This window comes from Eschrichtius robustus, chromosome 18 (assembly GCF_028021215.1).
Source record: "Eschrichtius robustus isolate mEscRob2 chromosome 18, mEscRob2.pri, whole genome shotgun sequence".
NCBI lineage: Eukaryota > Metazoa > Chordata > Mammalia > Artiodactyla > Eschrichtiidae > Eschrichtius > Eschrichtius robustus.
This window is the reverse complement of record NC_090841.1, coordinates 14668841-14691688: the sequence shown is the minus strand read 5'-3', so window position 1 is coordinate 14691688 and position 22848 is coordinate 14668841. Positions and strand designations below refer to the sequence as shown.

General features: G+C 40.5%; 1 protein-coding gene across 3 annotated transcripts in view; it reads left to right on the top strand.

Moving 5' to 3' along the window:
- The window catches only part of PROSER1 (proline and serine rich 1), a 28473-nt gene extending 5625 nt beyond the window's left edge, over positions 1-22848 (top strand). For 2 of the 3 annotated variants that reach the window (XM_068526327.1, XM_068526326.1), the window contains 11 exons: positions 930-998; positions 3029-3123; positions 4103-4196; positions 6017-6127; positions 8794-8877; positions 10259-10337; positions 10946-11041; positions 15077-15121; positions 18380-20027; positions 20785-20935; positions 21541-22848. In XM_068526327.1, coding sequence (XP_068382428.1) covers positions 930-998; positions 3029-3123; positions 4103-4196; positions 6017-6127; positions 8794-8877; positions 10259-10337; positions 10946-11041; positions 15077-15121; positions 18380-20027; positions 20785-20935; positions 21541-21663 — 2595 coding nt within the window. In that variant the 3' untranslated portion in view covers positions 21664-22848. The remainder of the gene's footprint in view (positions 1-929; positions 999-3028; positions 3124-4102; positions 4197-6016; positions 6128-8793; positions 8878-10258; positions 10338-10945; positions 11042-15076; positions 15122-18379; positions 20028-20784; positions 20936-21540) is intronic. The other variant, XM_068526328.1, reaches the window with a different exon arrangement.

The following is a 22848-nucleotide window of genomic DNA, read 5'->3' as shown; positions in this document are numbered from 1 at the left end:
ATTGAAGCCTTAACACGTTTTTAGGAACTCACAGTAAAATAATTCATTAACCCAGATTTTATTACCCTCTCGTCTTGAGTCTTTTTTTCCCCTTTTGGTGTGTCCTTGGAGGCAGTGAACCCAGGTGGTGGTGACCACGCAGAGACTTCAGTGTTGTGGTCGTGGTGTCTGCTCACCTCTTCTTGGCTGTTGCACAGTATCTCCCTCATTCACTTGAACTTCGCTGGTGGTGGTGGGAGAGAGCCTGGCTGGCTGTGCTCTCAAAATGACTTACCATGTAGACGCTGCTGGCGTGATTCAGGGTGATTCTTACATTTTTAGGGAATAGATCTGTGGTCTGAGTAAGAGTAGTATGCCCTCCACATGTGAGTTAAAGAGTAGAAGTTAGTGGACCTACACTAAACCACGCCACTGAACACCCTTTTGTGATTGATTAAAACTGTTATTCTCCACTAAATGTTTTAAAACTTTCCATTCATACTATATATTCCTACGTGACGTTTTTATCTCCATCCAGTACTTTTCCAGCTTTCCTTTTCTTCAGGTACTTTCTTCTTCCTGTACCTTATACTTTCCTTTATTCTAGACCAATGCTGTCCAAGACTTTCTGTGATGGTGGAAATGCTCTCTCTCTCTGCAGTAACCATCATGGTAGCTACCAGCTTCATATGGCCGTTGAGCCCTTAAAATGTGACTTGTGCCAGTAAGGAACTGAGTTTTTTATTTGATTTGATTTCAGTTGATTTAAATTTCAGTAGCTGCACTTGGCTACTCCATCAGCCCAGTCTGAACTCTGGTGTCATGCTTATGCCTCATCACCGGGGCCCAGGCAGCACACTTTGAATAGTAATTCAAAGTACTGAAATACATCTTGGAGAAATGTTTGCAAACACATTGTCGTTAGAACTAAATTAGTTCTTTGCTTTCAGGTGGTTGATTTACTGAGATATTTCTCCTGGGCTGAGCCTCAGTTGAAGGCAATGAAAGCATTGCAGCATGTAAGTAATTTATTTTTCCTTAGAATGTAGAATTTAAGTATTTTGAATTCTCCCCTAGTTTTATCTAATTCATCTCAAGTTGTAGTTTGTTTGCATTAGGTCCTGACACTAAATTTCATTATACTTTGATTATTCAAAATAACTTTGTTAAAAAATTAAAACTTGTAAATTTAAACCGGATGTACTGTACTATTAAATTGTACAGGGTCCTAATTGGCAGATTGGAGTAGAAAATATTTATAGGCAAGCAAAACATAGGATTTGAATTCTTAAGTATTTTTATTTTATTTACTTTTATTTTTGTATATCTTCACCCTCTTGTATTTAGTCTTAGAAGAATATTCAGACGGGTTTATACTTAAATTTTTTAGACCGACACTGTCCAAATTAACTTTCAGCGATGATGGAAATGTTTTATATCGGCTCTATCCACTATGGTAACCACTGGCTACATGTGGCTTTTGTGCACTTAAAACGTGTCATCTGTCTGAGGAAGGATATTTTTAAGGTATTATTTAATTTCAGTTTAAACAGGCACACGTGTCTAGTGGCGACTTTCTATATGGATAGCACAGCTCTAGAGCCTAGATTAACAGAGGCACCAAAGTCAAACAGGATCTGGCTGTATAGGAAGATTTTCCTGGGAATATCAGGCATTGATAGCTTTAAGGAAATCTACAATCCTTAGCTTCCTAAACTTATTTGCCTAAGAAAGTGCTGGGTCTGTTAGTGCTTCTTCTCTTTAACAATTGCTTTTTTTCTGCTTTTCCAAAAAAAAAAAAAAAAAAAAAAAAGGGTTGTCTCACCCATCAGCTGGGGGTGAAAATCTTTCTCTAAGGACCAAAGAGACAATGCACTATCCTGAGAGGGAGAGCAAAACAGAGCTTCCGTAAGAAATACTGATGGGGACCTTGCCTTATTTTATCAGGACAACAAACAGAAAACAAACTGATAACAAACCTTGCCTTATTTTATCAGAACAAGAAACTCATGACAAAGCTCTTAGGCTGGCTGGCCTATCCACCTACCTTAGAATTAAAAATCAGAGGTGAGAAGGCTGCACAGGCACACCGTAGTGCACTTATAGACAAAGTAAGTCTGATTTGACTGTTTTCCTACTGAAGACTGACTGACAGTTAGGTTCTGTTATGGACATATTCATAAAGTAAATGAACTAGATCAGTAGTTCCAAGGTTTTCAGAAATATGTAATAAACTTACATATAAGGAAATCTATCTTTTGCAGATACGTAAAACTTCTGGTAAAATTTCTAGATGTCAATTTAAAAACACGCAGTGGGGTATATGGTTTTACCAGTTCTTCTGGTGGTACAGGAGTTAAAGTGTTTGAAAACACTTCTGTTGATCAGTTGATTCTAACTGATCTCCTTATCCTGACTTTGCTTTTGAATTTCCTGCAGTGTTAACATACATTTATAAATTGACCTGCTTTTCAAAGATACAGGTATCCTAGGCAAATAAATGATGCAACAGTCCACACAGTCCTGGATTGTCACAGGGCACGTTAACAAGGCTCTTAAGAAAGTTCAGTAAGAAACCTGTTTAACCCATCTTTCCTCTAATGATGTGATTGGAGTACCTTTCTTTAATAACACTATTCAGTGCCATGGACTTCACTAGGAAGTTCTGATTGTGGCGTACCTAGCACTCTAACTGAGGAATATAATTTTTTTCTAACTTCTCGAGCAATGTATCTCCCATATTTGTAAATATCCCTTTTTATATAGCCTGTCTGAGGAAAGCAGAACATGTAAGTTTTTTTTTCCGTAGATGAACATACTGAGAAATGTGGATAAGAAGGAGCACATAGGAGAACTTGGCTTTTCAATTAGTTACATTGAAAAGCCTAATTTTAATGCACACAGTTGTTAGGACTTACTTTTGATTAAGCAGTTTTCATCTCAAATATTTATATTAAGAACATTTAATTACACTCCCCCCCAAAAGGCAATTTCTTGCATGAAAATTTCTCATGTTGAAAAAATTTCTCATTATTTTTTATATTAATAGAAAATGGTGGCTGTTCACCCAGCAGAAGTGGTCAATATACTCAATTGTTTCACCTTCAGTAAAGACAAACTAGTTGCTCTTGAGCTGTTAGCTTCGTAAGTATTTCTTTCTTTTTACTTCATTGGAGAAAAATTTGGAAGACATTTTAAATGCTTTTTAACTCATTAGTGTATGTTAATGTGTCAGAATTATATTAGTAAATGGAACTCTTATAAAATCTATGCAAGCATAGAGCTGAATTCTTATATCTAAGTATCTAGTGTGCTTATTACACATGGTTATAACTTATAAAATAGTGGGGCTTATCGAGTTTAATTATTTCAGTTTGTCTGCATTTCGGTGACTTGCTTTGCATTCCCACTCTGAATAACTTGAAAGGCTTGGTGATAAAGCCAGTTAGATGGGTTCTTCCACATTCTGACAACATGTATTTTTTTGACTTTTAATATATACTTACTCTTTCTGGATCTTATTTTCCTCAATTGTGAAAATAAGGATCTCATCTACTTAGTAGGGATGTGAACTTTAAATACTGTAAGATGTGTGAAAGCACCCAGCACGACATTTGAGAAAAGATTGTGATGAATGTAAGAGAAAAGGAACCTACTCTCCTATAATGTAAGAGTGTAGAAGTTGCTGTTTATTTACAGCATATGTATTTTTAAGTCCCTTATATATTTGTAAATGACCACAAAAAGCACAAAATTAAAATGAAGCGTAAGGTTAAACTTCATTTTTAGATCAACCATGAGTTTTAGGCATTTAGCACATGGGTTTGTTTTATTGTCAGTAGCTCTCCTGACACTCATTGAGAGGGTATATTTGCAAGAATCTCAAAATAGTGATTTTTATTTGAAGTATTACTTTGTTACTTTCAGGTAGCCAGATAAATGTCAGTTCAGTTATTATATTTACCATCTTCATATAAACATGTTATTTACATTCACCAATTAAAACTAAATAATCATACTTTGCTCATTATGTCATAGGGAAAAGCTTACTCAGATATATCTATGTATTAAATACGTGTGTCCAGCTTCTTAAATGAAAAGCTAAATTGTATTTGCTTGGTAGAAACATTGTTGATGCACAGAATTCTCGTCCCATTGAAGATCTGTTCAGGATAAATATGTCTGAGAAGAAACGGTGCAAGAGAGTGCTTGAACAGGTAATTTCCTCAAGATTGCTATATAAGTGGTATGTTGATTTTTCTGAATGCTGATGAAGAAAACAGTACAGTCTTATTCCTATGTTAACTTTGTTGAATAACCTGACTGCTGTTATGTGATGGGTTAAGAATGACACCCCAGCAGTCTTTGGAGGGGGGACACTGGTGAATGAAGAGACGGCTTGAGAGTGAGAAGCCAGCCCTCAGCGTGAGCCTCATGGGGTGTTTATTCTCGGTCCCTTGGTAGCTCTGCCATGCCTCCAAGCTTTTGTCTTTCATTTTATGTATTTAGAAACTTGACTGTTTAAATTTGCTTTGTCATTGGGCTTATTTTCATCAAATTCATAAAAGATGAGTAATAAAGCAAGATTGCAGGTTTTTAATTTAAAATCTGTAAGAGTGGGGGAAGTAGTACTTGTCCAAGCCTAGAAAACTTGGTTCGTCATCTAAGGTAGCTATTTCTTAGGATTGTGATGGTTGGAAACTGAATTAGTGATTAGAAACCTGCTTGAGGAAGGCATGGACTGCTGCCCTAGGAGCTGCAGCTCAATCGTATTTAACCCTCACGCCCTCCACCAAGCTCAGGAGAGTGGAGAGCTTGCCTTAGTCATAAGTTACGGTAGCAAAAGCAAGATCTGAGCCCATGTTTCTTTACTTTAATAACTTCATTGAGTTTTTTGACTAAATTCTTTAAGGCATTAGGCATTTACTACTGTAGTTTCTTCCTTATGAAGCATTCTGATCATGTGACTTTCCCATCTCAGAAATAATCTGGGCCTGAGTCTTCTGTGGACTAGGTCCTTTAATCATTGTAAATTAGTACAACTTTTCTGAAAGGCAAACTTGAAGAGCCTTTAAAATTTCATACCTTTTGACCCAAAAATTCTATTTCTAGGAATTTATACTAAGGAAATAAATAGAAACATACACATTCATGTATAAGGGCACTCACCCTGGTACTATTTATAATAGCTAAAAATTGAGATGATTTTTAGGGTTGGAATGTTTAGTACGGGGCTGGATTATATAGCTAATAATATCATATATACCTGTAAAATACAGCATATATATATATTTAACTTGATATTCTTATACAGTGTAGGTCCATTAGAATATATGTCACCTATTACAGTGTTTTTCATTCCTTTAATAAATATTTATAGAGCACTAATTCAGTATGTGTTAGGCACCATTTCAGAAGCTGGGGACACAATAATAAATAAGCTAGACCAAGATCTCATCCTTCAGTATATCTCATAATTACGTAACATTATGTTGAACACTAGTACCCAGAGAACTCTTACTTTTTCATCAGTATAGCTCTTTGGACACCCAATGTCCCATGTTATTGTTTGTGTTTTATCCACTAAGTTATGTAAACTTCTTCAGAGTGGAGACCGTGTCTCTTTCATGGCTGTGCTCTCTTTTCCTTACCTGTAATGTGAGCTTGGTGTTTATTGAGTTGGACAGTGTTATTTCTTGGTCGTTGGAGAAATGAGACATATCAAATAGTAAATGGACTTCTTTGCACACAATTTACAAAATCCATTGTGAAGATATCTTTGTATAGGAGTTTATTATCTGTGACAATTAAAAACATTATTACCATTTAAATAATTCCATTAAATGAAGTGATTTTACTTATTAATTTTGGTCATGTTCACCAGTGGAAGTGCTGATTGATGTATGAACAGATTGAATGTGATGCTATTCCTTAATTCATGTTATTTAGCAGGGCTTCCCAACATCCAGAATACTTAATTTGTGAGTTTATTTGATTTTTTTTTTTTTTAACCACCCTCTTCTTTGTTATTTCACAGGCTTTCAAGGCGGGCTGCAAAGCTCCTCATGCTATGATATCTTCTTGTGGAACAATCCCAGGAAATCCATATCCCAAAGGAAAACCTAGTCGCATAAATGGAATTTTCCCAGTAAGTATACTTTTGTGGCTATATGAAACTTCTTCATATGAAATTGAGCATAGTTAATGATATTTAAAGAAAATGCCAGTTGATGATGTGTCTACAAAAGAAAGGGATTTTGCTATGTCAGCGACGTAATTCATAGATTCACTACTGAATGAACGTTCATACATAAGCTGTATTAAACTATTTGCGTAAAATGTACAGAAGAACAAGCCAAATGGAAAAGAGGATGATTTGGTTTTATTTTTCCAAGTATTTTAGAAGCACTGATTTACATGTAGTAAAGGAGTATTTCTCAAATTCTCGGTATTCTGCAGTCAGTTTCACAGTTAAGTGTGTTTGGGAAACTGAATGCAGAGTCTCCTTCCTGGAGAATCATGTTGCATAATAAAGGCTCTGAGAAGTCCTGTAAGAAAGACACTTGTTGTTTTTTTTTTAAATCTTTTTTTTTTTTTTTTTTTTTTTTATTTATTATATTTATTTTTGGCTGTGTTGGGTCTTCGTTTCTGTGCGAGGGCTTCCTCTAGTTGCGGCAAGTGGGGGCCACTCTTCATCGCGGTGCGCGGGCCTCTTCACTATCGCGGCCTCTCTTGTTGCAGAGGACAGGCTCCAGACGCGCAGGCTCGGTAGTTGTGGCTCACGGGCCTAGTTGCTCCATGGCATGTGGGATCTTCCCAGACCAGGGCTCGAACCCGTGTCCCCTGCATTAGCAGGCAGACTCTAAACCACTGCGCCATCAGGGAAGCCCAAGACACTTGTTTTTGTATCACCCAGTGTTCCTCAGACTTCTTTGTGAAATAATTTTTTCATAGAATGGTATATATATATATTTTTAATATTTTTATTCATTGCAAGCGATTCCTGGTATTTATTTATTTATTTAATTTATTTATTTTTGGCTGCATTGGGTCTTCGTTGCTGTGCGCGGGCTTTCTCTAGTTGCGGCAAGTGGGGGCTACTCTTCGTTGCGGTGCATGGGCTTCTCATTGCGGTGGCTTCTCTTGTTGTGAAGCACGGGCTCTAGGCGCGTGGCTTCCGTAGTTGTGGCTTGTGGGCTCTAGAGCACAGGCTCAGTAGTTGTGGCACGTGGGCTCAGTAGTTGTGGCACGTGGGCTCAGTAGTTGTGGCGCATGGGCCCAGTTGCTCCGCGGCATGTGGGATCTTCCCAGACCAGGGCTCGAACCCGTGTCCCCTCCATTGGCAGGCGGATTCTTAACCACTGCGCCACCAGGGAAGCCCAGAATGGTATAGTTTTATTGCAGTGTGACAAATAACCTTAAAACTTAGTGGATTGAGACAGTAAACATTTAGTATCTCATGCAGTTTCTATGTATCAGGAATCTAGGAAAGGCTTAGCTTGGTTCTGGCTCAGCGTTTCTCATGAGGCTGTAGTCACCTGACGGCTTGACTGAAACACAGGCCTAGCTTCCGAGGTGGCTCACTTACATGCCTGGCAAATTAGTGTTGTTGTTGGCAGGGGGTCTTTGTTCCTTGCCATAAGGACTTTTCCTTAGTGCTGCTTGAGAACCTCCTGACATGGCAGCCGACTTCCACCAGAGCAGATAGTCCTGGAGAAGGCCAGCGGAAGCTGTGTTTTCTCTTATCACTCAGACTTGGGAGTCAACGGCCATCATTTCTGGAATATCCTATTTGTTATACAGGTCAGTCCTATTCATTTGGAGGGCTGCACAAGGGCAGTAGGAGCTGAGGGTCACTGGGGGCCACCTTGGAAGCTGGCTTCCATACTAGTATGTACCATTTAGAACACATGCTATCGGGGGGACACGTTGTAATAGGGTGTCAACTTATTTTGATCTGTTCATTATAGCAGTCTTGAATGAGGTCAGTATAAGCCATCACACTTACTGCTTATAGAAAACACCATTTCTTATTACCTATTTTCAACAGTAATACAAGAACTCTTTTTGATTCTTTGAGCATTATACACTGTAACACTGGAGGTCTGTCTCTGGCTGTTCCTGTTGCGCAGAGAAAAAATTAGAACGTACTTTTTTTTTTTAATAAAATTATTTATTTTTATTTATTTATTTTTGGCTGTGTTGGGTCTTCATTGCTGCACGCGGGCTTTCTCTAGTTGCGGCGAGCAGGGGCTACCCTTCGTTGCGGTGCACAGGCATCTCATTGTGGTGGCTTCTCTTTGCTGCGGAGCACGGGCTCTAGGCACGTGGGCTTCAGTAGTCGTGGCATGCGAGCTCAGTAGTTGTGGCTCGCGGGCTCTAGAGCGCAGGCTCAGTAGTCGTGGCTCATGGGCTTAGTTGCTCCGTGGTATGTGGGATCTTCCCAGACCAGGGCTCGAACCCGTGTCCCCTGCATTGGCAAGCAGATTCTTAACCACTGCACCACCAGGGAAGCCGAAAAAAATTAGAACATACTTTATCCTCTTCTGTCATCTCCATGTGTGTTGCGTGTTTCCTTCTACCTCTATACGTGTTATGAGGGTTCTGTGGCAGAGGAGGGTCGAGGACTTGGTCAGCATCAGGCAGCCAGGGCAGGATTGGGTTTGCAAGTCAAGGCCTTGATCTCCTACCAAGTTACGTCCTTTTCTGTGTAATACAGTGGACGTCTTGTTTTGTTCTGTTCTGTTTCTGCTTTTGGGTTTGTTTGGGTGTTTCTAAGTCTCAATTATCTTTCCTTTTTCTTTGTTTTAATAGGGCACCCCTTTGAAGAAAGATGGTGAAGAGTGTACCAACGAAGGCAAAGGAATAGCTGCACGAATTCTCGGACCGTCCAAACCAGTATGTTTAGAAAATAAATGATGGAACAAGTCTTAACTCTTACATTTAGTTTTCTGTCTATTCAAGGCATAAGTTTCATTTTTGTGTTGTGAAGCTTAAAGTATACTAGAAACTCTAGGAAAGTGAATGGCCTAGGGAAATATAGTATAATTAGTTAACAGTGTTAAGGGCCCTATTGAGGTTTAATATCTTATTTTAAAGGTAGACCAGATGAACTGTTTTTACTTTTCTCTGCAGCCACATTCAGCTGTTTGCTTGGAGATGTGGAGTGCGGAGAGTTCACTTTAACGAAGGTTGTGGTTTGGTGGCTGAATTAGCATTAGTGTTAGTGAAGTAAGAATGGAGCTAGGAGGTGGAGAGTATTTTCAAGGGAGTGATTAGAATGATTGATTGGAACATGAACTGAACAGGAGAAGGCAAGCCCGTGGGTTGAAGGATTGTTGGAGTTGACGTACTGGAGGCCTCCACACAGCCACTTTGCAGTCCTGCCTGCCCGCCTGACAAGAACTCCAGTGGCAGTTGTTTATAGCAAGGTAGTCACAGACCATAGTCCTTGTGCAGGACTAGTACATCATCCAGGGCTGCCGTTATGAGCACTAGAGAGAGTCTGGGTCCCTTACCACCAGTGGAGCCCCTCTGCTGCAGGGGCGTGAGTGCCAGCCCCCTCGAGTGGGTGTGCGTGCTCTAGCATCCTCTCTCTCTGTCTCTGTCTTTCTCTCTCTCTCTCTCTCTGTAGTTAAAAGTACAGCATGTGGCCTATCTTTGGATACCTCCGGTTCTCTGGAGATCAACCCTTTGAATGTTCCTTGTTACTTACATAAGTTCTATCAACTCTAAAATGAAAGATTTGTGGATTTCAAAAGGCAAAAAGACTAAGTTACTGAATTCATAATTCCAGTCTACGTTCTACTAGAGTTGTCAGAACGCCAGATGCTAAAGGAAATAGTGCTTTTTTCTTCCAAAAGGAGAAAAGAGGGTAAGAATGATAAGATGAATTCTCAGGAGGATGTTGGAAGTTCTTGAGTAGCTGTTCCATAGGAGGAGACAGGAATTCTTGGATTAATTTAGACTGGGTCAGAGAAGAATCTGCTGTTCAGGATAAGGTTTGGCCCTTCGTTGGAGACGATTTACAACTGAAATAAAAAAATAAACACCTCCACAGCAGTCTTTGGCAGGATCTATCTTTGGAATTTAATAGGAACCACATTTATTAAAGCCATTTTCCTCATTTGTACCATGTATTAGTGCAGTGGCATTTGATATGCTGGGGCATTTTTGGCCTCTTAGGCCTAAATGTTTTGAAAGACAAGTTGTAGTTTGTTTTGCCAGGAGACGGCTTACTTGATTTTCTCCTAACTGCTGTTCTTTCCCCCTCATTTAGCCTCCTTCAACATACAATCCACATAAACCTGTTCCTTATCCGATACCTCCATGCCGGCCACATGCAACTATTGCACCAAGTAAGGCGCTCTTTCAGATTTTACTTTTTTTTCTTTTTGCTCTTTATTTATTAAGTTGAAAGTAAATGTTGGTACATGTACTTGCAAATCTGGAGCACTTATGAAATATGCTGTCATGAGCTTTATTTTGCCATGTGTCTTAGTCTACAACAATGCAGAAGACGGTTTATTTAGGATATTTTCCTTTTGATAAATTAATTGTATATTACTTCTCATCATTAATTATTTTTATGGGTTTTTGCTTATGGGTAAATCATCTTGAATCCCTTTTTGATAGTTGGTATTCAAAGGCATCGTTAATGCATTTAACTTAAAAAGGCCGAGTGTGTGTGCTTGACAGAAAAGGCAGATAATTTAAATCTGGCCGGTTCTGCCCACCATGCCCTTCAGTGAGTTATGTCTGGAGCGAGCCTGCAGTGGGAAATAGAAGTCTCTGGTTGTCTCATTTGATCTCACTTTTCACTCAACCGTAGACCCAAACCTCTGTGTAAAATGCAACTGTACTATATAACAGTTTTAGAAATGAATTAGATAGCTGCGTCAATACAGTTTGAACTCAGAATGATGCTAGATTTTATATATTTTTTTCTATTATATTTTTATTTTAGGTGCTTATAACAATGCAGGTCTGGTACCATTAGCCAATGTCATAGCTCCAGGTGTGCCCCCTCCACCTCCATATACTCCTAATCCAGTAGCAGCAGGTAAAATCATGTTGTTACGGGGTATTAAAAGTCAATAGCTTGTACGTGGTACACTTGGAGGGGGCGGTTGTGGGATGTGGTGGTGTCCTAACAGGGAGCACAGCCCCGGAGCATGATAATGGATCTGAGTGCGACATACAGGTTCCACTAGAGCAGCCGTGGCCCACATGTGTGAACACGAGCAGGTTGTAGAAACAAGAACCATTCTTCATGAGCACGAAGCTGACAGGCTGTGGAAAAGCATCACCGACTTAATGCGTGTCGCCATTTGGGCACATTCTGTCTGCCGCAGGGAGGAAAGGCTTTTAAGAAGGTGCTCAGAAGGGCTGAACCTCCCCAGCATATTCCAGTTCAGCCTTTTTCTTTGGGCCCATTGGGAATACGGGATATGAAGTGTAAATATTTTTCTCTATCTTGTCAAATTGTTTTCCAAAAAGACTGCACCTGTTTATACCTGCCAGTGAGGGTATGTGAGCATAGGGTCTCTTCACACCCTTTCAAAATGGGATATTATCAGTTTGGGGCTTTTTTTTTTCTTTTTTACTTTTGCCAATCTGATAAGGCTGATTTAGCTGCTTTCTCCTTTTGTCTGTCTTTTACAAAAGTTTAATTTTTATTTTGATCAGTTATTGTTTATTTCATTCTCCTGAATTTTATGTCTTGTTTAGGAAACCCTTTCCCATTTCAACATTGTGACATCTACATTCTCTAATTACTATTGTAGTGATTCTTTTTAAATGTAGAGCTTTTCATTCACTTGCCATTTATTTCTGTATATGTGTAAGGTAGGGATAGAACTTAAAGTAAGTTCTGTCTTAATTTAATTCTGCCCTTCCCAGAGACTCAAAGTTACTTTCTAGTGTTTAATAAATTCTTTTTTTCTAGCCAGAGTGGCTCCGTTGTTTGTAGCTGAGTACTCTGACTAAAGTTGCAAAACATTTTTTCTAAAATTTGTCATTTTATTTCTTGCCCTTGTTTATGATACCTCTTGCCCTTAGAGTTTTACATTTTTGCATAGACAGATAGAGGCTGTGAAAGAAAAGCTGGAACCAAGTTACCTTAGTTTAGAAATTCTTAACCCTAGGTAGTCCAGGTAATTTAGGCCTTGTAAGATTCCTACTCCCTCTGGAATTTATTTTCACATAGGGGTGAAATATAGGTTCATCTTAATTTTTTTGCAGATGGTAGTCAGTCCATTCATGCCAGCAGTCTTTATTAACTAATCTGTTTTCCCTGGTGATTTGAAATAATACATTTATCTTAAGTTTTCATTTACACACATGGCTCTATTCTGGGTTCCTTATTCTGTTCCAATCTAGTGACTTTATGTTGTGATGATACCATATTGATTTGATTAGCAGATTTATAGTATATTCTGACATCTGATAAAGTTAGCTTTCTCTCACTATATTTTCATACTTTTCTTATGCATTTTTGGAAATTGATTCTTCCATCTGAACTTTAAGGTCATTTTATGCAGTTAAAAAGAGTTGAATTTATATATTTATGGTTACATAGTAATCTGGGGATACTTGACATTTTTACGATATTAAGTTTTACCATTCAATCATATGGATGTCTTTAAATCCTGTCAAATGGTAGTGTTTTTCACCCAGGCCTTGTAAGAAGTTTTTTTTTTTGTTTTTGCTTTTTAATTGAGTTATAGTTGATTTACAATGTTGTGTTAATTTCTGCTTCTTTCAAGAAGATTTTGTAGTTTTCTTCATACAGGTTCTTTGCCTTAGGTTTGTGTCTCAGGATTTTAGAGGGTTTGTTTTTGTTTTTTGTTACAATTATAAATGGAAATTTCATTTCTAGGTACTTACTACTGATTCCCTATTATAGTTTTTTTTTTCTTGAAAGTCTCTTGAATTTTCTGGGTATAAAATGTCAGCTGACTTACACTTTACTATAACTTTTTTCCCTCTGGCCTTATTGGGTATTGACCCTTATTGGGTCCTCACTCCTTTTCGTTTTCATTTTTCAAGTGTTTTGCCTGTGTATTTTTAAATTTCTTTTTTTTAGGGTTTTGTTTATTTGGTTTTATTTGTTTAGTTGTTTTGTAAATTATATATAGCTGGAATCTGAGTTTTTAAACCAGTGGGGAAGAGACTTAATAGGAATTTCTGATAATCACAAAAATTACATATTTGTTCTTAGTCCTTCCATTTTATTTTTGTACTCATTATTATTCTTTTATCCTAGTTTTTTATTTTCTTTATTTTTGTTTACTTGGATTAAATTGCTTTTTAATTTTTTTAACAACTTTTGTTTCCTTGCCCCTACCCAAGCTTAGAATTTCTGTCTTTAATATCACTAGTGATTCATATTCTTAATGGTTGTCAGTGTACAGAAATTAAAAACAGCTGTCCTACGTTCCACCATTGACTTCCTTACTCCCTCTCCTTTTTCATCAATTTGTGTATTTTGATGGACTACTATAACATTTTTCTTTCTGTGCCTCTGAACTCATGGCTTCTTAACTGTTTCTTCTATGATGCCCTGTCCTCATATACTCATTCTAATTTTCATCTGGTAGAAAATTTCTCTAAGTAGCTTTTTCAAAAAGGGTGCATGTGTAGGGTTGTAGATGAGAAACCCAATTCCTGTTTTCTTTTCTTTATTAGAAAAGTAGTCTCTTTCTATAAGCTTACAAAGAAAATATTCCTTATCTTCAGAGTTCATAAATGTCTTTAATCTTGGAGTTCAGATATTTCGCCAGGATGTCTAGGTATGGAGCTTATTGTTGATCTTTCCTGGAACTCTCTAAGCCCTGTGGATATGAAAACTCAAGTCTTTAAAGCTTAGGAAAATTTTGTTCTTATATTTCTTTAATTAATGCTTTTTCATCTGTTCTTTTTTTTTCTCCTAATACTCTTCTTTTGCACTGTATTTATTTTAAATCTCTCAGCTATTCATTTATGATACCCTTTTTTTTTGTATTTTTGCCATTTTAAATGGAATTTTTTATTTTCAACTAAGTAATTTGGCTTTCAGCAATGTTATTTCTAATCTTCATCATTCTTTGCATTTATTAATTTGGAGTTAGATTTTTATATCTAAAGTCTTCACCTTCTCTGCTTGCAGTATTTTCTTGCAGTGTTTTGTGTATATATATTCTTAATCTGCATTACAGGATTTTAAAGTTCTTTTTCTTTCTTTCATGGACTCTCCATTGATAGACACCATCTGTTCAGTTGTTTATTTATACTACGTCCCTTAAACAAGCTGTGATCGTTTTTGCTCACCATGTCAGGGCTTGTGGGTTCCCTTTGCACCTTATGCCTGTCACACTGTTGGTTTCTTGGGCAGTTATTGTCAAGCCATGCGAGGTCATTTTTTTCCATTGGTATCTTTGACCTGTTCAGTTAGACAGGTCCTTTCCCATGGGGGTGGGGAGGTGTGTGCTTTAGGTTGTCGGTCTCACAGGATTCAAGTCAGCCTCAACTAGGGTAGTTCTCCCTGACCCCTCCTAGCATAGGGTCTTTTCTGGAACTGAGTACAGCAAGTAGGCAGAGCCACTTTCTTTCAGTTTGCTTTGTGATCCACGTGGCTCGTAGATTGGCTCCTCGGACGGCAGTAGATTCTGCCCTCAGCATCCACCTTCCACTTCCCGGTCTCTTCCCTGTTGTAGGCACTGGTGCCCAGCAGTGACTGTCGGCCTAGCCAGTGACACTGGCTCCTCACTGCCCTCTTGCTGCACTTTCTCCTAGTTGGCACACTCAGGCCATCATCTTTCCCAAAAGCTTTCTTAAATATATCTATAAAATAACAATGTTTGCTTAAAGCCTGGTAAGTTAAGGAGAAATGGTGGGAATCAGTTGCTCATAATCCTAGCAATCTTCATATAGTTACTACTATGATTCTTGTTTATTTCCTTTCTTTCTCTATAGGCATATATTGTTTTTCCTAACACAGTATACATACATATCCTGGATTTTTCTTTTTTTGACCCCAGTCTCTGATTATTATGGTGGTGAATAATTTGTTTAAAGCTTGAAATCAACTTTTACTTATTTATTTATTTTCACATAGAGAATGAAGACCTTTCCAATCAGTCAAAACCTACACAGAATCCAGGTAAGTACCAAATTTGATCCAGAGATAACTGATGTCTGTCCTGGCTCCCTGCTCTGTTATTCACTGAGATCAGTTTGAGTTGAGTGTATTTGTAATCTTATGCTTTAGGGAAAGTTCCTGGTTAAAAAATTTAACTAATCGATACTTGCTGAAAGTGGCTTAATAGCGGTACATTTTATACATACAACATGAAATGCACATACTAACTGGATTTAAAAGTAACCATGTGCCTTTGTATCCTGTTTGTAAAACTTTCAAGCAATCAAAGTGCTAGGTGGCATTATATCTGCATTCACTTTATATTACGTGATATTTGAAGCCTCATTTTTTTAAATATATAAACAATTTCTTTTTGATAAAAACCCTTTTTGACAAATGCTACGTCAGATATATCTTTTAGACTTGATTATTTCAATAAGTATTTGGGGTAGTGTAATTTAATGTAAGAAAAGAAGAAAGAATTTAATTTAAGAAAAGAAGACAGGGCACCAGAGCAGAAAGTGGAATTGGAAGAGGAAGGTGAGACGTGGTCCATGGTGCCTGCAGGTGGCAGCAGCGCTGTAACAGTTCATTCTCCCCCTAGTTGAAGATGTGCGTGGTCAGGAAAGAGATGCCTTCTGGTGTGATACAAAACCTGGACCAGTTCTTGTGTAGCAAAGTAGCACATGAATCTAATCATTATGGTGCACGGTTAGGAGTCTTGGTGGGAGAATTCCATTCCCTAAGAATGTGCCGAAACAGTGCTTTTTAGCTGGTAGATTCTAAGGAGGTAGCATAGCAGGGTGGCAAGGACACTGAGATGTCAGGACATATAGTTTTTGATCCTGGCTCTGGCACCACCCAGCTTTGTAACCTTGAGCAGCTTATTTAGCTTCTATGAAAAAGAGATTAAGGAAACTTCAGCCTTTATGCTCAGCTTCATTAAAAGATTTGTTTCTGAGGAGAAGCAGCAGATTAAGTGTCATAAGTTATTCCTTTGTTATTCCTTTGTTTAGGAATAGCACACTTTGTTTTCCTTTGCTATGTTAGGTTAGCATGATTAAGTTTTTTTTCTTCCTTTTTGAACCATATTAAGAAACAAAAATAAATACAAACTAGTATAATGCTTAAGAACGAGGGTCTCATAGACGTGGGTTCAGATCTTGGTTCTCCCACTTCATAGCTGCATGACCTTTTCATCATCATCATCATCATTACTGTACTAAGGTCTCACTTAATGAGATCTACCCTCTTAACAAATTGTTAAGTACACAATACAGTATTGTTAACTGTAGGCACAATGTTGTACAGCTGATCTCTAGAACTTATTCATCTTGCATAACTGAAACTTTATATCCTTTGAACACCACTTAATAGCTGCATGATCTTTTAACAGGTTGCTTAATCACATCAAGGCTGAGATTGCCCATCTATAAAATGGGGGTGTTAGTGCCTATCTCGCGGGGTTATGTGAGGACAAATGAAATGACGAGTGTAAAGTACTTAGCACAGGACCTAACACATAGTGTTTTATGGTTAACAACCAAATTAGATGACAGGAAAGTGATATTTCTCCTGGTATGGTTCTCAGGGGTTCATTTTTGTTGTGTTCCATTGTAACTGCAGGCACTGTGATTAATAGTACATCGCTTTTGTGTTATTATATGAAAAGATCTCCAACAGAGGCTGCTATAAAGAACACTGTGGGACAGCTTGGTTTTACCTTGCCATCTGTCATTAACTACATGGTCCTCAGCATGAAGTTAATAAGTAAGACAGTGAATTCTCAAATGCTTCCCAACCAAATGTTTCCCAACCAATGTTAACCTAAATAATTTTTTGATACATTATTTACATACACAAAACTGGGCATATATTCCTTGTGCTTCTAATTCTTGTAAAACAATTTGAATACAAAGATACAAGTCCATTTTCATATATACTCTAAATTGATAGCTATCTTTGATACTAAATTAACTGCTTATGACATGACTATGGTATGAACTACAGATCTTTTGAGTTTGACGTTTATATATTTATATATTACTATTTGTCAATTCTCCTATCATATTTATTTTCTAAAACAGCTGTAAAATTTGTTCAGCCCAAGGCGGCAGCCTTTGGCCATCACTTAGTACAAATGAACTATGTAGATGCGGGTTTCCTCTGTTCTTTTCCTATGGTCCCTTCTCCACCCGCGATTAACACAGTGCACTACTTCATTGACCATGTCAGCTTCCTTATGTCCAGAGTCTTTATTTTACATAGATTTAAACATTTAAGTCTTAGTCCATGAAAATGTCTTTCAGTTGATGATCCCTGGAAAAGGAATATTCTCTGTTTACAGCTGAACAGACTTCGATGTGAGTATAGCAGTATAGCATTCCATTTGACACCAACAAGATCATCAGAGGCCAATGCTTTCATTAAACTGATTCAGGGAGGAAACCCAGATCATCCCCAAAATGCTTATATGATTTGTAGAGTTTATCAGAATGAAAGTATTGTAGCAAACTCTAGAAGTCTCGAGAATAAGTCTTTGGGTGGGTTTGAGGACTGTAGTTGAGGTAATCATGATGTATCTAGTGCAGCAAACACTTATTAAACTCACAGATGCCATGCACTGGGCTAGGCGTGAAGACTCTAAAGATGAATTAGACAAGGCTTTTGCTGCTAAAGGAGCTCCTAGGACCAGCCAAGTGAAGTTAGAGGTTAAAATATGTAGAGGAGTCAATATGAGAGAATGCTTGGGGGGAAAACTGGATAGATTGATAATCTGGAATATTAAGTTCAACTCACAGAGTGGCAACCAAGCATACTGGAGAGATGGCCTGAATCCTAGGTGGCCTTGTATGCCTCTAAAAATGATGAAATGATGTCCTGAAAGCTCTTAAGAGGGGAAATGACTTGTATTATTACTCTAGACAAGTGGTTTGAGAGAATGAAAAGTACACCAACACTAATCACAATTAAATTCTTTGAATTTTTTAAAGAAAAAATGGGAAACTATGAAAGGAAAGTTTATTTGCTCACTTGTCAAGGCTGCCTCACTGTGAATTGGAAGGCTATTCTGAGCAGAGTCTAGAACTCAGCTGGATCTAACTGAGGCTCCCTGGTGAAAATCAGGGTGGTGGAATCCAGCAATGTAGACATTGCAATAGCCTATTGTACCTGTCGTTGATTTTCTTTGACATGTGTTAAATATTACAAATTCTTTTGAGTTAAAAGTTGACATTTCAGCGTGATGGTAAATTCTTGCCTCTCTTTCTCCCGCCACAGCATTTTCTACCCCAGCGAGTCAGCTCTTTTCTCCTCATGGCTCTAACCCTTCAACACCCGCGGCAACTCCTGTTCCTGCTGCTTCCCCGGTCAAGGCAGTAAATCATCCGTCGGCGCCGGCCACTGCCGCCCTCTCTGGGGCAGACCTGCTGAACGCTGTCCTTCCTGTGCTCCCGGCGCAGGTCTCGGCTGTTCACGCACCTCAGCCAACGACGCCCAATCCAACAGTCATCAGAACCCTCTCCTTGCTGGCTGCACCGGTGACTTCTGTTCACAGCACCACGTCTGCTCCCGTTCCTTCTGTTTTTTCTGGCCTCGTTCCACTGCCAGGTCCTTCTGCCACCCCTACCCCAGCCCCTCAGGCCGCCTCTACACCTCGCGCCACCCCTGCTTCCAGCGAAACATTTGCTTCTACTTCTGTCCCTTTCACTAGCCTCCCCTTTGCTGCCACCTCTGCTGCCGCTTCTGCCAGCAGCCTCGATTCCTCCTCATTGTCCTCGGTTCTTGCTGGTCTCCCCTTGACCTTAACACCGGCCTCCCAAGGTGTGTCCAACCCGACTCCTTCCGTAATCGCCTGCGGTTCTGCTCCCACTGTTGCCTGTCCGCTGGGTGTGAATAATCCCCTTCTGTCTGCTTTAAAAGGCTTTCTGACATCAAATGATACCAGCCTGATCAACTCTGCCACGTTACCCTGCGCCGTTACTAGTGGGCTGGCTTCCCTCGCCTCCCTCGCTAACCAGAGCTCTGACTCTCCGGCGGCCGCCCCCAACAAGGGCTACGGCCCGCAGCGCGCCTCCACGCCGGGACTGGCCCTGTTCCCGGGCCTGCCCTCTCCGGCGGCCAACGCGGCTTCCACGCCGCCGGCTCTGCCTGCGCCCGCCGCTGCCGCCGCCTCGGGGCCCGCCGGTTGCAGCTCCTCGGCCGCCCTGCTGCACGGCCCGCTCGCGAGTCACGCAGACGCGCCCGGTTCGTCGACGCCCGCCGCCACCAGCCTGACGGTGGTGATCAAGACCGAGCCCGCGAGCCCCACTCCCTCCGCCTTCAGGGGCCTGCCGCCCCCGCCGCCCCCCGGCCCCGCTCCGGGCGCGCTGGGCCTGTCGGGGGCGCTGGGGCGGGCGTACACGGCGGCCTCGGTGCCCGTCAGTTTACCGTCCTGCCTCGCCCCGGCGCTGCCCGGCCTGCCGGGCTTGAGCGCGCCCCCGAGCGGCTCGAGCCCCCTGCCCGCCCTCCCGCTGCCCGCGCACGGCTCCTCCGCGCCCATCGCCCCCGTTTTCAGCGCCCTGCCGCCTTTCACTTCGCTGAGCAGCGGCTTCGCCCAGGCTGCCCACCCGCCCCTCGGCGCCCCCGCCTCGTCTGCCCCCGCCTGCGCTCCCGGCCCCTCGGCGCCCGCCTCGGCGGCGGCCTTCCCGCTCAGCCTGCCGGCCGCCGTGCCCTCGCTGTTCTCCGTGGCGCAGGGACCTCTGCCGGCCTCGGCTCCCTCCTACCCCGGCTTCTCCGTCTCCGGCGCCGCGGCCGCGCTGCCCTCGTTCCCGGGGCTGCAGCCGCCCGCCACCGGCGCCCCCACCGCCCCGTCGCCCGCTCCCGTCCTCCCCGGGTTCGCCTCCGCCTTTAGTTCCAGTTTCAACTCCGCTCTGGTTGCGCAAGCCGGGTAGGTGGATGGTCTGGAGGGGAAAGCATCCTTCACCTAACTCGTTCATGCTCTTGTTTTGAAGTCGTTCAAATGAAAATCGGCATCCAGTTGTTTGGTGGCGCGAAATTCTGTTTTTCTGGGTCGGCACTTAGGTGCTCGAAAAATGTTTTATGTTAAGATAAATATATAAAATAACAATGCCTGCTCAGATAATTTTAGGATTTGTATTTGGTAATTTATCTTGATTTTGAAACAGCAAACATAAACACACTGAATTCAGAATAATACACTTTATAACGGAAAGTTTTTTATCAGTGAGTGGCTGACTTTTATGGTTCCTTCCAACAGGGAACAGATTTTTTTTTTTTTTAACATCTTAAGATAGTATTTGACAAATATAGACGCACTAGCTTTTATGTCTTATCTGCATTTTTTGTTTAATTTATTTATTTGACTGTATTGGGTCTTTGTTGCTGCACGCAGGCTTTCTCTAGTTGTGGCGAGCGGGGGCTACTCTTCGTTGCGGTGCACGGGCTTCTCATTGCGGTGGCTTCTCTTGTTGAGGAGCACGGGCTCTAGGCGCACGGGCTTCAGTAGTTGTGGCTCGCAGGCTCAGTAGTTGTGGCTCACGGGCTTAGTTGCGCTGAGGCGTGTGGGATCGTCCTGGACCAGGGCTCGAACCCGTGTCCCCTGCATTGGCAGGTGGATTCTTAACCACTGGGCCACCAGGGAAGTCCCCTTATTTGCGTTTTGACCTGTTCTTCTATCATTTTAGCTTATCATCTGGACTTCAAGCTGCAGGCAGTTCTGTTTTTCCAGGCCTCTTGTCCCTCCCCGGTATCCCCGGGTTTTCCCAGAATCCTTCACAATCATCCTTGCAGGAATTGCAGCATAATGCAGCCGCACAGTCAGCCCTGTTACAGCAGGTAAGTAGGCAACGCCTGGTGGAAATAGAACGGTAACGTGTAACATAGCTTCTGTAGTGATAACTTTGCAATACAGATAAATAGTGATATTTCGGCACTGGCCAAAAAAATGGCACTGAGCAGAACATCTGGAGATTTGATGATTAATTTTCCCAGAATCTGCAAATTATTCTTGTTTTCCTTCAGAAGGGTAACAAAGGTGGTAGAATATCTTCATCTGTAAGAATTGTTTTTCCTGCTTATAGACTTTTAAATCTCAGTTTGGAGATTTTACAGATGGAATCTTTAGATGTGACAGTGAAATTTTAGCTGGTCTTCTACAGTTTAAGCTAAAATAATGGACCATTAAGGCGAATTTTCTCTAGAAAACCTGCTAATTTTTTTAAAAGGATATTAAACATTTTAAAGACATTTCTACGCACCTCTACATCTGAAGAAGTTTGAACGTTTCTTACAAATTTCAGGAGACTGAACAGACTTCCCTTGCCCCAACATTTTTTCTTTCTTTCCTGGTTTAAATATCTGTAGTGTGGGACAGGCCAAAGCAAGTACAGGCCTGGTTGAATTTGGCACTCTCCTAACCTGTGTGTTCATCTCTCCATCAGGTCCACTCAGCTTCAGCTCTGGAAAGCTACCCAGCTCAGCCAGATGGGTTTCCTAGTTATCCTTCAACACCAGGAACACCGTTTTCTTTGCAACCAGGCCTGTCCCAGAGTGGGTGGCAGTGAACACATTTAAATGCATCTTCTCCTCCAGAGCAACATCAGAATTGCCTGAGGACTGCAGTGAACGATCTGACAAATGTGCAGTTGGCCAGAAGTCAGGAAATGAGGATGAGGATACTCCTGGGGAAATTGGGATAAGAGCTGAAAAAACATGGTTGCATTTTTTAAGAATGGTTTTAAGTATGAACATTCCCCTATGTAAATATGCTGACAATAAATTGTATGGAGAATAGTATTTTAAAAAGTATTTGGGGACTTTTCGCCTCCCACCCAATGAAATTTTGAATCGTGTGTATGATCTATGTAAGAAGAATACTAAAGAGGAGGTTGAACTCTTTATAGCCGAATACAGCCTTAAATCTGCTTGTACAGCATCCACTGACAGAAGTAATAGTCGTGCCTCAGACTTACGGGTTGCATGTGGCCTTGGGGGAGTTACTACCCTTGGTATGCAAGAGTGGTTCCTGTTAGCGTCACTGGAACTCAGTGTCCGTACTCCATATGTATCCACAAAAGGGAACTTGAGACCCACCGTTATTTTTAACTTCTGACATTAATGATCACACATGTACTGCTGAATTTAACTCAGTGTATTTCAGGTAAGTGAAAATGGTGCTTAATATAGTCTTTAGAATGACTTTCAGGTGTTTTCAACTAAAAACATATATCCAGAACTACTTTCTTACAGAAATACAAGTAAGGCTTGTGATAATTTGCCTTCCAAACTTATTTCTTAATCTCAGCAGTATCCAAATGAGTGAGGAACATTTGACTGACCCTTGGGCCACCTCTATTACTCATTGTACTCTGGAAGCTCTTGGTGAATGTTTACAATCATGGGATGTAGTATTTCTATTTGTACTTAGAATCACATGCTTACCTAGAATAATTATGTGACAACAGATAGAAAGACTTGCTCTGTTAGTAAATATGCAGTGTGTACTCCATTTAAGGTTCTGTGCTAGTATAACACGATTGAATGTCATTAAGTATAACAACTGCCACATTTGGGGGACAGGGCAGTAGGGAGAATGATTTCCAATCCTGTGATTAAAAGTATAAACCATAGAATCTACTGTAGTACATTTCATCATCTAGAAGTTTTACTTTTATAAAGACGGTGTCTAGAAGATGTTGCTAATGTATTTTCCTTCAACCTGGGGAAAAAACTTTTTAAGTATATTAATA